Raw genomic sequence first — 14,251 nt, 5'->3', positions numbered from 1 at the left:
TTTCTAGTGTAAAATCTTGTATCCCTATTGAGCTACCAGTGTTTCTACGACGTCACTAACATGTTGTACCAGCAATTAGGTTTATTCATGAATTGGCTGTTTTATTATTACAAATTACACAGTGTGATATGATAGTGAAAGTTGCTGGTTGTTGAGGACATTGTTAATTCAAAAACAAATGCATAGACTAACTAAGACAACACTCCGGGTGTAGTCAATCATATACTGTAGCAGGGACGCAGTAGGACATCTATAACCATGGTACATCAAGTATTCACTTTACTTATATCCTTAATATGTATAATGTGCATAGGATCTGGGAGTACAACTAAACGACTTGCTCCTCTATACTCAAGCTTAAATAATCGTCGGGTCGAAAACCAATATATTGTGAAGTTACAGGTAATAACAATTCATTTATAATATGTAGCATTTGTTGTACATTTATATGCAGATCTACATATCGTGTAGCTTTTGAAGTGAAATTAAGTTTCAAACACATGCTTCTTGTGATTCTGTAGTAAGTAAAAAGCAAGGACACTGGGCTCGCCTTGCCAAGATAGAAACTTGTAGCAGTCCTTTGATCTTATGTCTGGCTGCGACAAATACCAACAGCACTGTACTGTGTACATATTCTCCACAGCATGCGGTGTCTGTTAAGGGGCGTGGAACTGATCATGTCGCAGCCACAGATAAACCCTTTCATCTCAGGCGCTCAGCATCCTGTTGTTAGATGGCCTTGGTAAAAGGATAGAACATTTATGGTACTCACAGTAATACACATATATTACATATACATGACAAAGCACATCAATACCAGCTTTTGACGCTTTATGTCTCATTCTATTTAGCAGTCTCAAAATTATTATATATTGAATAAGAGACTAGTATTCATATATCATCTCATTCTAATGGTTTTCCTTCATATTAATTAATTTAATTCCGACTGTCAATTTGTTAGCAAACCAGCTTGTTTGCTAATGAGATTCCATCCTTTTATTGTATTTCTGGTTTTGTTATTCATGTTTAGTTTGTGTTGCAGGTAGATGAGAAAGAAAATGTTTATTACCGATATGAATATTTTCCAATTAAGATTATTATTATTATAATAATGAATACACAATTTTTAATGAATTATATCATTTGTGTTATTACATTACAGTCAACTTTCCCAATACCGGACTGTCTAAAAACCGGAAACTCTCCCAAAACCAGACTTTTCTTGAGGTCTAAAATGTCCTAAATTCACTTTTACCATTAGAAAGACATCCCAAAGACTTTTCAGAAAACCAGACATATTAGGCCAGCCCAAAGGTATTGGGAGATTTGACTGTATATCATTTCCTATTTTTATCATTTATATAGAATAACGTTGATGCAGAGATTTTCATGAACAATGTAAAATCGATATTTAAGGCACTGCGCTACAACGACTGTCAAATCTCAATGAGTTATAATACGATTTTGAAAGGATTTCTTGCTAACATGAATTCTGATGCTCTTAAGATGGTAGGTACAGTCTACAAATTATCATGCTCTAATAACGTGATGAACCACTTCCATATGTTATAACCGTAGAAACATCTCATAGTAAATTCAGAGAGTTGTAAACTTATTTTAAAACTCCCTGGTAAAAGTAATTTTTAACGCTTAACAATGTATAATCTGTATCGTTGCTTGCTTTAAAAGTATGATTTAATTTTGGAAATTGTACGCAAAACATTAGATAGACTTCTTGACATTGTAGGTACGAGAACTCACGTTGGTCGCTCATGTTGAGGTGGACAGTGAATTTTCAATTTCAAACGTGGCATCTTGGGGACTGGATCGCATTGATCAGCGTAATCTACCTCTTGATAATCAATATAGACCCTCAGGTAAGAAAAAAAGAAATTAATTTAGACTGTTACTGTATATACATATGTGACACTGTAGTACAGAATTTGCCTATGATACTGTGGTCACATACATGTTACGCTGTATCACAGAATTTGCCTATGATACTGGGGTCACATACATGTTACGCTGTATCACAGAATTTGCCTATGATACTGGGGTCACATACATGTTACGCTGTATCACAGAATTTACCCAATACTGTACGAATTACGCATGCAATACCAGGAATCCTCTATGCAATGTTACTCTTGAGATAATTCTGAAATATTTACATTTTAGGAAGTGGAAGAGGAGTACATATATACATACTTGATACTGGTATTTTAGCCACTCATGTCGACTTCGAGTATAGAGCTGATGCTGCGTACGATGCGTTAGACGGTGATGTACGTTTTTTTTTATTTATTGAGTTATCTTCTCTATCACATTAAACATTTAAGAATGAGATTTGATGATATTTAGGCCTGTACACTAATCTAAAGCTCTGTCTACACTATCAAATATTATATGACAAAAAACCATATGCCCATATATGGATATGATGATGTCATATCACTACCATATTAGGGCACATAACACTAGTTTGATTAATGTACGATCCGAATATAAATAGTTGTGAATTTCTTAAAGGGTGTAGATTGCAATGGACATGGAACCCATGTTGCCGGGACTGCTGGGGGGAGGACGTATGGTGTTGCCAAAAAAGTGAACATTCATGGGGTTCGAGTGCTGAATTGCGAGGGAGTTGGACGGACGTCGGATATTTTAGAAGGTAGCTCAATTTCAGGCTCTCCTATCCAATAGGCTGTTCTTTTCTAGTTACTGTTCTTGTAGCCGTTTTCTTCTGAAGACACATGGCCGTCACTGACGGATACTTAGTATCAGTTGACTTCAGTTGACGTTTATACCATGCTACACACTTTTTATTTTTTGATTTATATAACATTGAGAATAAGTAATAATAATAGTTCTTCTTTATTAGAAAGACCTTCCATAGTTGAACAAAAATTTAATGTTGATTTTATTTCAAAGGAATGGATTGGGTTGCGGAAAATGCCCGAAAACCTGCAGTTGCTTCAATGTCGCTAGGGGGTGGATACTCCAGATCACTTAATGCCGCAGTCGACGGATTATATGAGATGGGTATATTGTTAGTGGCAGCATCTGGAAACGATGCAGATGATGCATGTAAAACGTCACCTGCATCCGCGGAAAAGGTAATGACTCCATCAACATAAACACAAAAAGGAAAAATAAAGACGAAACTGCAGCGTACATTCCCCCTTAATAAAGGTGTCCCCTGAATGAAGAAATCTTTGTATGTATGATGCAAATAAATCAAACCACCTCTACTGTCTACCCATGTACCCATCCTGTATCTCCAGATATGGAATAATGTGCCTAGTATCATGCAAACTATGTAATACAGTCACATATGTAACACGTGTGGCACCTGTATTATGTTATGGTTAGCCTTATGGTCCATGATACATATGCGACACTGTATCACAGAATTTGAATATGATACTGGAGTGTGACACTGTATCACAGAATTTGCCTATGATACTGTCGTCACACATATGTGTGCCACTGTGTCACAGAATTTGCACATGATACTGGGGTCTCATATATGCGACATTGTATCACACAATTTGCCTAAGATACTGGGCAAATTATACATGCCAGTACCTTCGATACAGTATCATACTGTGACCTTCGATATCTTAATCTATTCCTAGGCATTCACTGTTAGTGCTTCAGACAATTCTGACAATTGGGCAAGCTTCTCCAATACTGGAAGCTGCGTCGATCTGATTGCTCCTGGAGTTGACATTACTAGTGCATATATTGGCTCAAACACAGCAACGGCCGTTCTCTCTGGAACTTCCATGGCTTGTCCACACGTTTCTGGTAAGTATAGTTGATTAAAAAAAAGTAGCTGTTCTACTGTAAAGCTCTGTCTACTCTATCAAACTTTATGTGACAAAAAAAGTGATGTGCTCATATATGGACATGATGATGTCATATCACTACCATATCTGTGCATATCACTACCATATTTGGGCACATCACACTTTTTTTGTCAAACTAGTTTGATAGTGTAGACAGAGCTTAAAAGTAGGAGGAAAGCATCCAAAATATGTTAAAAACATTTGTGTTTTATTACCGACAGGTGCAGCATGTGTATTACTGTCACTAGAACCAAACTTGAATGTGGATCAACTTAGAGAAAAACTAATAAGCACGAGTACAAAAGATGTTATTGACAATGTACCTATAAATACTGCTAACCAACTCCTTTATGTTGAATAGTCTTAAGCCTTGTCTAAACCACCAAACTTTATGTGACAAAAAAATTTGATGTGCCCATATATGGACATGATGCTGTCATATTACTACCATATTTGGGCACGTCACACTTTTTTTGTCAAACTAGTTTGGTAGTGTAGACAGAGCTTTAGTCACTCTACCATTTAAGGAATGTGCACATTTTTAACTTTTTTGTTAAATAGGTGAAATTTGGTTGTTGTTGTGGGTTTATTTATCCAATAAAAATAAGGAAAATGTTATTGCATGTATTAATGGAATAACAAACGAAAATTAAGTATTATTATTATTATTAACCTTCTATGTTGACTGTAAATGTATTACGATTTACAGTATATTTAATTGAAATACCTTGAATTAATTCGAAATGTAGGATTTAGTCTAAATGATATATGAATTAAACTATAGTAAACAAATATTAAAGTTGATTTTTGCGTGAAATTGTTTTCTTATTATATATTCAAATTTAACCAACAATAAAAATAAACTTCTTTGCCAAAGAAAATGTTTCGAGTCCCGCTGAAGTGAATTTATTTTGGTTACATACCAGTAAGTTATTGACAAAAAACACAATTGATCAACAGACATCAAAATTAAGAGTCTATATTTAATTGTCATTTCGGAAAACATGTTTTACAGTATTTTATTTTGTTTTAATGAGTCATTCAATAAACAAATGGCACAATTAACAAAACAAAAAATATTATAGTTTAATGTTATTTCAATGAACTCAAAAAACAAAATTTTATTATAAATACATTATTATAATAATGTACCAGATTTGATGTTTTGTTATTGGGAGATAAGAGTATAAATCCCAGTGACTATCATAAATACAGAGGATCTGGAAAATAAATTTCTTGGTATCATTCTTATACTCTTAAAGAGCAATATACAGTGAATTGCATTTGTTATGCAATAAGTAGCAAAATATTAATAAATGTAAATATATACGACTCATAATATAAAGATAATTACCATCCGTTTACAAAATCAATTGCTTTCTTCTTAAATCAAATTCGTAATATATCACTTTAGGAAAATCCCTTGTAAAGCTTGTTTCCCGTTAGGACGCAACGGTGTGAAATGACCAATCACAAGAAACAATTTGAATGATCATGATTGGTCAAATTACTTGCGACATGTTTACATCCTTGTTTCCAAGTGGGAATCAAGCTTATTGTATGTGTATTAGGGAATTCCCCATATGTACAATAAAACAACAAAAAAACTTGTTTCTACCTTTAAAGGGGAATTCCGGGTTTCAAATTTATATTGCTTAACATACTATATAAGCATTTATAACTGTATAAATTATAACACCCCATATTTTTTAGAAAAGGGTGGATCGGGTTTTGTAACAAATTTGTGTTACAGGACTTTTTCCTAGTGTTAAAAATCTAAAATAGAAATTGTAAACCCGGAATTACCCTTTAAGGTATTTGACTCAATAGATGTATTTGACTGGTCACTCACAAACACCTTGCAGTTATCTACTCCCACTGTTGGCATATAAACAGCAAGGAGTTTGAGGCGCTAGATCTGCTGATTATCAAAACAGCCCAGTCAAATATGCATAATGTTAACACTTCTGCTTTTTAAATGTGTTGTGTTGCAACGTCCTAAACTGTGACCAAGTCATATTTATGCGTGGTTCCCACTAGAGACGCAACGCAACAACGTAAGGGATTTAACCAATCACAAGCGATAAATTATTTGATGTGTCGCTTATCATTGGTCAACTCGCTTGCGTTGCATCCTAGTGGGAACCAAGCTTTACTCTCACTTCTATCAGATGTTAATTTTGGTAGTGGTATCACACAATATGCTCATGAAATTGTGATGATTTGGAAAAAAATAATCAATTTATAACATCTTTAAATTGAAGCGTGCCATGAGGTCACCACATGGCAGGAAAAGTATCAAATTAAAAAATACATACATTTTTATAATTTGTTGTACATACTACTAAAACAACTAATCCAAGGTCAAAAGATCAAAGTTCAATAATTGACCTTTTAACCTTAGAATGCTCTATACCAATGATCACAGACATAATGGAATGACGTTCATCTTGTCATACAAAAAAGCATCTTAAACGGGAATATTTATATATGCGGAAAAACAATTAAAAGCAGACAATGTAAAAAATTGTGGTCAAAGTTCAAATAAAACAAGACACACAAACTGGCTTAAAATGGATTTTTTGTCGAGTTTAAGGATTGAGATAAACTACAAATGGTATATATTCCCACAATGCATTGTCAGTAATTCGGTATTGTTTACATGAACATTTCAATTATAATAATCTTTGGCCACTTATGGACTTATGGCTACAGGTATTTAGGTCCTGAATTTCATACACGTTGTAGAAAAATTAACATCGCAAAGCCAATATCTTGGGTATCAGAAAGTAAATACAATAATAGCAGTCAGGGAGATTTGAACCCCCACATGATATTAGTAAATTGTCAAAGTTGGTGAAGCATGACCAACATAAAATTGGATATCCACTTCAAAATTCTTATGTTCTGGTAAGTGGAAATTATCGGCCAATATATGAGATGCTCAGCAGCCAATAGATGCCACATAAGATTGAGCCTTGTGTGTGTGTAATACGACTGTTCAATTCAAGTCTGATGTTTGTGAAATTCTTGTGAGCTCTATATTTTAGGCATAAGGATGATTCAACCAATATGGTCATTCCCAATGAACTCCTCACCTTCATAAAGGTCATTTAATAGTCGTCATCATCGGAATCATCCAATCCTGTGTCATCGAAGGTCATGTCTTGGAAGTCAACGCGGTAACGTAGGATGCCACCGATGCCACCAAAACCTCGGCAGAATTGTGACCCTTCTTGTGATCTATCTGTAATAATCTCTAAAGTAGCTCCTGAACAAAAGAAAAAATATTGTGCGTTTAGGCTTGGTAAAGGCCAGCTTTAATCATTGGCATAAACCGTGGCAATTTAACCAACACACACACATGAAGCTTTTACTTAGGAATGAAGTCATAAGAACAAAACACTGACATCAGACATGAACCCAGGACAGCAAGATTAGCAGAACACCACGCCATAATGCTACTTACCAAAGGTCTTATAGTTGTTTGCTAACCATTCCAGTAATGCTTGATTTTCTGATAACTCAAGCTCTACGCCGGTCTATAAATAAAAAAAATTTTAAAAAATACACAAATAAAATACACAATAACTAACAGAAATGGCTTATAAAAGATGTGATGCAATGTTGAACATACAGAACTCTCTGGCCAAACTATTCTAGTAGTTAAAAATAGAATTATATGATTTAGTAGTTAACATGTTCACACAGTAAGCAAAAGATTCAAATCCTGTCAGATGATGTTAGATTGTACTTACATCTTTGTCAATAAAGTGTGTTTTATCTTTCTCTTGGTCTGGGTTCAAATGAAGAACTTTTTCCTCTGAAAAACAAAATATTTGATATAGTAAGACAACATCGAACCTTAAATATCAACCAACTATGAATGAAAACCATATAAATAAATAAAGTTCGACAAAATACAATTTAAAAAAAAGTTAATAAACAATATTTCTTACCATCTGTTGAGTGGTTCTTTAGTGTGTATCGTGTAATATCTAAATTTTCCCATACAATCAACGTTTCTACAGATCCCATCTCCAGCGCCCTCAATGTGTCCTCAACTCCAAAACAATATTTACCTGTGTCTTGTGAAATCTCATCAAAGTATCTACCTATAAGATAAAACAAAGTGAAAGAAATTCTGTTATCTCAATTCCCATAACATATTTTAAGAGTTTTTTAACATAGGTCTATAAATAGTATTTTAACACTGCCTTTTGCAATTTGATGTATTTTCTTTGTTGTTTTATTGTCTTAATTGAAATGATGAAATGAATTTTCATTTAAAGTGGACCAATAAAATGTCTTGAATCTTGAATAACATTTTAGCTTTTCAAAAACTTTGGTTTTCACGGACTAATATTATTTTTATATATTGTGAAATTTATTCCATCAATCGTAATATTTTTGTAGTAATAATAACCATATCATGTATGTACAGTGATTTAAAAAAAAAAAATTAATTATAAAATTTATACAAATGATGAGTAGAATGGAGATAATATTTTCATGAGCTGAAGATAGGCTGGTCAATTCATTCTATGTATTGAATGAATACAAAGCATTTATTATTTTTCAAAAGCTTGCCTCTAGGCCCATACAGTGCTTAAAATTTAGTGGACAAGTGATTGGTGTGAAACAGTCACTAAACATGCAATATACCACCTATCATGAGGATGGATCCAAATAATGCATTGTACTTAATTTGAATCAACCAATCAGATGGCAGGCAAGGATACATGTGTGTTATAATGTTGAATATATATTGGTTGCTATATATACAGATAGATCTCAACTAAATTGACTCCCCTTTTATAATCGTTAGTTACCTATCAGTTTCTTTTCTTGGATAAACTTGACATTCGAAAGCACTTCTGCGGACAGTTCAATAGCTTGATTGAAGCCATTTTCTCCTCCGTATGACACATCTACAAGTTTCAACACTTTAGCTTGCAGCCTCTGTAATGAATAATTACTCGTTTAATTACATATTTTTATGCTAACTATTTAAATTAACACCAGTGGTCATATTTTTCAGTCACACAATCACTCTGTCTACACTATCAAACTAGTTTGACAAAAAAGTGTCATGTGCCCAAATATGGTAATGATATGCTTAAATATGGTAATGATATGCTTAAATATGTTAGTGATATGACATCATCATGTCCATAGGCACATCACATTTCACACATAAAGTTTGACAGTGTAGACAGAGCTTAAGGGAAACGATTCTATGCAAGTGAATAAAGGACATTCTTAAATATTTATTAACTTATGTTCAATACTAAAATTCCCATCAATTAAAAGATAAATTTTTGTGGTTTTACATCTTTAATGGTTGGTTGTTATATTAATATAAGACTTTATTTGATTATTAATATGCGATACTTCAATCCTCAATATAAAATATTACAGTACAATATAATGTTAATAATGCACATGAGTCGGCAACAACAATATTTAATCCAATTTAAACATTAATACTGAATTCTGATTGGTTGAACAAACATAATTCATAAAATGATTCAAGAACCAAATAACTCATCAACATGATTCACTATGACATCATTGGATATTACTCATAAGCTATAAATAGAAATGATGCTTGATGTACAGAATGATCAAGACAAGATCTAAATACTACTATTAGTACAACAGCATGATGTCAAGTATGGACAAATCAATCCATGCTTACTACAGTGTACACTATGTATCTTAGCAAGAACCAAGTCTGGCTAATTTCTGAATTTTAAAACAATTGGAATGTACCATTTCCTTAGTAGGTGTAACATTATTCCACAATTAATTGAGTAACATCCTATAGGCTACATTAAATATATGTTTATTTTGATACACTGTATCATCATTTATATTACAACTTTTACATAAAGATAATAATTTTTTTAAATCTCAATAAATTTTAGACAAAATAATTAATATTCATTAACTACGGTGTCATAATAGAATAAATAAATTATCTAAGTACATAAATAAAATGATTAACTTAACTATCTGTAAACAAGACATTAATTTAACTAATACTTACTGGATCAAACATATCTGATTGACTGAGCTCTGTTTTGAAATCAGCTGAACCAGCCAAAATAAGGCCAGAAATATTTGGCTTGTCGTTGGTAATATAGAACTGGACAGCAGTTTCTGCTACTTTCCGTACGTAGTTGTGTCGTTTTTCCATTCGTAGACGTGCAAAACGTAGAGCTGACTGACCTCCACGTCCTGAATTAGTAATATAAAATAATTAAATTAATAAAAAAAAAAATAAATAAATATTATTAACTGGATAAAGTTCTGTTTACACTATCAAACTAGTTTAACAAAAAAATGTGATGTGCCCAAATATGGTAGTGATATGCTTAAATATGGTAGTGATATCACATCATCATGTCCATATATGGGCACACCACATTTTTTTTGTCCCATAAAGTTTGATAGTGTAGACAGAGCTTTAGGAGTAGAACATATTGAACATACCATGCTTTTTAGGTAAATCGACAGTAAATTTGTGTAAAACATCTCGTGTATTGCCAGAAAGTGTACCAAAGAGGGCGCCGTTACCATCCATCACAATGAAACCAAATTTGTTGTCATCGGCGAGTAGAGCAATGAGAGCCTGTAAAGAAAAATTATCAAGAGATAATGAAGAAGAATTACATTATTATACACAATTTTACAGTCACAAAACCAGAAATACTCCCAAAACCAGAATTTTCTTGAGGTATAAAAGATCCAACATTCATTTTTACCATTAAAAACACATTCTGAATACCAGATTTTCCAGAAAACCAGACATTTTGGCCAGCCTAAAGGTGTCTGGTATTGGGAGAGTTGACTGTATAAACATGTACAGTAGGCACATTGGACTGAAATTGAATATATTAGTAAGATGCTCCTCATTCTATCCAAGGTGATTGAGTTGAATTCCTACTATTTCTCTATAAAGATCTGTCTACACTATCAAACTTTGTGATGTGATGGGCCCATATATGGACATGATGTCATATCACTACCATATTTGGGCATATCACTACCTTATTTAGGCACATCACCCTTTTTTAGTCAAACTAGTTTGATAGTGTAGACAGAGCTTTATAGATTTAGAACACCTTGTGTACTGTATACTGTACATGATGCGAAAGGTGAAAGAAAGTCTTACTGTAAACATCTGTTCATAAATCATAACATATTTAATAGAACATTTAGCTGTAAAACAAATTTATCGAATACTCCCAAGAATGAAATCATGCAAGAAATATTGAAAGTGATATTCACGTATTTTGTCCACATATCACTAAGTCTTCACTCAAGTATATTCCACCTCTGTACAACTTACATCCCCACGGGGATGTGATGTCAATACTAATTTATGCCAATATAAATGTTATAACTACCATATTTGAGAGAGCAGTACAGAAGAAGAACATTTTACTTATTTCTCACCTCTGTGTGAAATTTGTTATCGCAAAGATATAGGGAAGTGTTGATTGGTCTGAACGGTTCAAAATCAATGTTCACTTTTTTTTCCTTGCCATCGTCCGTAACGATAGTTCCACAATAAATTACGAGTCCATTTGGAGGTACCCTATTGTACAATTTCAAACGCTGCTGTACAGATGTGATAGCTGATAGAACAGACAGCCTACAGTCATAAAAAAGACAAAACATTTATCATTTAATAATAAGAAATTACAAAAAATTACAAATAAAATTGTGTGCTGTGTCACAAAATGTAACCTCTTTACGCTTCATAGACAATTTGATAGTGACAAAAAAAAAATATTTAAATATGGTTTAATAAAAATACGGACCACACCCTCATAATAAAAATGACATTAATGGTGAATGGTATGATGAATGGTATAGTAGTTAAAGAAACATGTACAGTATATTTGCATACAATATGCTTTGATCAAATCAATTTTTCAAAAATTACATGTCAGAGGTCAAACAAGGGTCAATATCATATGAATCTTAATTAAACATGGCTTTCAAGATCAACTATTGAACTAATGTACTGTATATTGAAAGAAAACAAAACGCAGCACATTAATGATTTTTTTTCAAAATGATTTACATAAACCGAAAGGAAAGTGGTTGTAGTTTCTGAAAAACTCGCAGACAGAACAGAAAGAAAACAAGAATTAAGTGTCTAAAAATAACTAAGAATCAAATCAATATTATGATAACCATCAGACTAGTGAATTTCTGCTACTTAGAATAAAGATTTAAAATTAATTATACTCACAAATACAGTTACTCACATAATGAATAATACAGTACTTAATTAAATATCAATAAATTGAATCACCATTTTAATGTCACATAAAAAACATTGGATTGGGGAAACAAAGTAAATCAGAAGACTATTGCCACCAGGTTTTGGTTAAGTTTATTTTGTCTTTTTATAAGTGAAATTATTAATCTGTTTTGTTTTTTTTCTTTGACAAGTGAGTAACCTCTATTCTTATTAAAACTAAAAACGTGCTATTCTAAGTGTGATCTTTATTTTCATGTTTTTGGGGGATAATAATTTAATAAGCAATTTTAATGAAAGCAAAGTGAATATTGATGAGAAAATTAATGAATAAATTAAACTTGAAATTCCTAAATCAACTGTTTAGAATTAATAAATAAATGTCATGCCTACTGTGATGACTGTACATTTGAATGAAAATAAGTAATTACATAATGATTGTATTTAAACACTTCCTGAATGCATCTTTCTTTCTTTGTATTTATATTGTGTTTGATTATGTTTGTAATATCACAAACTTGTATAACAATCAATGTTGATTGAATGAGTTGTACTGTGCATCAGTGTCAAAATAAAGTTTATTCATATATACCTGTTGACACGACTCTTAATGTTAGAAGCGGTGCCAAATTCATCAGCCAACATCTTGGCGACTCGTGGGATCTGATCCTTTGGAGGTATAATGAGAGATATCATACTGGTCCCATTCCTACAGTGATACATTAATAAACAAATGCAAATTAACATGTCATCCTTCTTAAGCTCTGTCTACACTATCAAAATTGAATGTGATGTGCCTATATATGGACAAACATGTCATATCACTACCATATTTGAGCATATCACTACCATACAGTATTTGGGCACATTACACTTTTTTTGTCAAACTAGTTTGATAGTGTAGACAGAGCTTTAGTTAAAAAAAATATTTAAAAAACAATATTCCAGGAAGTCTAGTGTTCAGGTAGTCATATTTACTGTAGAAGTGGACTACAGGTATTTCCTTGTATAATATAAATTATAATAATTGTTGTTAATATCATTTCTTATTATTGGTTATCAATGGGCTGCATTATCTTGTTCATGAATGAATTCATTTATTACGGAACAGTGACTGAACATGGTACTTTGTTGGGCAAAATTTGATGTACCGTTTCGAATTAATAAGTAAAACTGAGATATCGTCACTGTTAATTACAGTTAGTTGGACTCTAATGATTCTACCCAACTTTTTGTGCCACGATCTAAAAAGAAAGCTGGTGATAACGCATTTTCTGTCGCCGCCCTGTGTATCTGGTACGCGCTTCCTGCTGATTTGGGAGGAACGAATTCGGCACCTCTCCTCTATTTAAACATAGCAGTCATCTTAAGACGTTTCTTTTTATGCCGCATTCTTTTTATCCAATAGTTTAAGTATTGTTAGGTGCTCAGACTGTGTTCTTGGTAGAGTGCCAAGCTTAATACATAATAATTTTAATATTAAATACACAAATATTATATGTCAATACATACCCTCTTGCTGCTTGTAAGCTCTTTATAAGCTTCTTAATTTTCCACATTTCAACATTTCTGTCTGCAGCAGTTTCTGGCTCCGCTGTTCCTGACATTTTCGAATATTTATTTTTGAAATTGTTCTTCTATAAATACTACCGACAAGTCAATTGATAAATAATTAAAATATGTGTACAACAGTTTAGTGGCAACAGACTGCCACCAATATCAGTGTTTTTATCAGTTTTAGATCTAAGCCTACACACCAAGAAATTTACAGTATGAAAACAGCTGGTGTTCTTGATCTATACAAAACACAGGCAATATCGACCTATCCCACGCACAGGCAGACAGACAGAGGAGACACAGGCGTTTGCGGTAAAAACGACCAAAATGTATTCCTACCTTCGTGACAAACACGGGGCGGGAAAACGATACACTGAAAAGCTTACGAACGATAATTTTGTTGGACAAAATGTCTTATAATCAACCTACTTTACAAGACGGTTGTTTACGTACATATTATTCTGACAAATTGTTATTTCACAATTTTTAGCAACAAAGCATGACAGAAACACCATGAACAAAATTTCGTACATGTGATGAAAGGATGTCGTGAGCGCCCTTACGT

General features: G+C 32.9%; 2 protein-coding genes across 2 annotated transcripts; one reads left to right on the top strand and one right to left on the bottom strand.

Moving 5' to 3' along the window:
* The first annotated feature begins 80 nt into the window (after positions 1-80).
* Positions 81-4,651, top strand: LOC144837755 (aqualysin-1-like). Its single transcript, XM_078692998.1, has 8 exons — positions 81-402; positions 1,366-1,509; positions 1,748-1,877; positions 2,179-2,285; positions 2,530-2,671; positions 2,932-3,116; positions 3,639-3,810; positions 4,073-4,651. The coding sequence occupies exons 1-8, from the start codon at positions 259-261 to the stop codon at positions 4,210-4,212; spliced, it is 1,164 nt and encodes a 387-aa protein (XP_078549124.1). The 5' UTR covers positions 81-258; the 3' UTR covers positions 4,213-4,651.
* Positions 4,652-4,814: 163 nt separating this feature from the next.
* Positions 4,815-14,223, bottom strand: LOC144837753 (eukaryotic peptide chain release factor subunit 1). Its single transcript, XM_078692995.1, has 10 exons — positions 13,642-14,223; positions 12,722-12,838; positions 11,316-11,514; positions 10,350-10,488; positions 9,904-10,094; positions 8,684-8,813; positions 7,811-7,966; positions 7,610-7,674; positions 7,321-7,393; positions 4,815-7,122 (listed from the first exon to the last, which is right to left on the bottom strand). The coding sequence occupies exons 1-10, from the start codon at positions 13,734-13,736 to the stop codon at positions 6,965-6,967; spliced, it is 1,323 nt and encodes a 440-aa protein (XP_078549121.1). The 5' UTR covers positions 13,737-14,223; the 3' UTR covers positions 4,815-6,964.
* Between the last annotated feature and the right edge of the window lie 28 nt (positions 14,224-14,251).

Source organism: Antedon bifida, chromosome 3, assembly GCF_963402885.1.
Source record: "Antedon bifida chromosome 3, ecAntBifi1.1, whole genome shotgun sequence".
NCBI classification, from domain to species: domain Eukaryota; kingdom Metazoa; phylum Echinodermata; class Crinoidea; order Comatulida; family Antedonidae; genus Antedon; species Antedon bifida.
Note: the sequence above shows the minus strand (reverse complement) of the source record. Positions and strands in the feature narration are given on the sequence as shown.

Bases quoted from the DNA above. Each gene is read 5' to 3' on its own strand.
- LOC144837753 (XM_078692995.1), bottom strand. From the start codon at position 13,736: ATGTCAGGAACAGCGGAGCCAGAAACTGCTGCAGACAGAAATGTTGAA. The intron at 10,095-10,349 runs GTATGTTCAATA...TTACTAATTCAG, and splicing joins CGATTTACCTAAAAAGCATG to GACGTGGAGGTCAGTCAGCT. The intron at 7,123-7,320 runs GTAAGTAGCATT...TCTTTTGTTCAG, and splicing joins AAACAACTATAAGACCTTTG to GAGCTACTTTAGAGATTATT.
- LOC144837755 (XM_078692998.1), top strand. From the start codon at position 259: ATGGTACATCAAGTATTCACTTTACTTATATCCTTAATATGTATAATG. The intron at 1,510-1,747 runs GTAGGTACAGTC...TTGACATTGTAG, and splicing joins ATTCTGATGCTCTTAAGATG to GTACGAGAACTCACGTTGGT. The intron at 3,117-3,638 runs GTAATGACTCCA...ATCTATTCCTAG, and splicing joins CACCTGCATCCGCGGAAAAG to GCATTCACTGTTAGTGCTTC.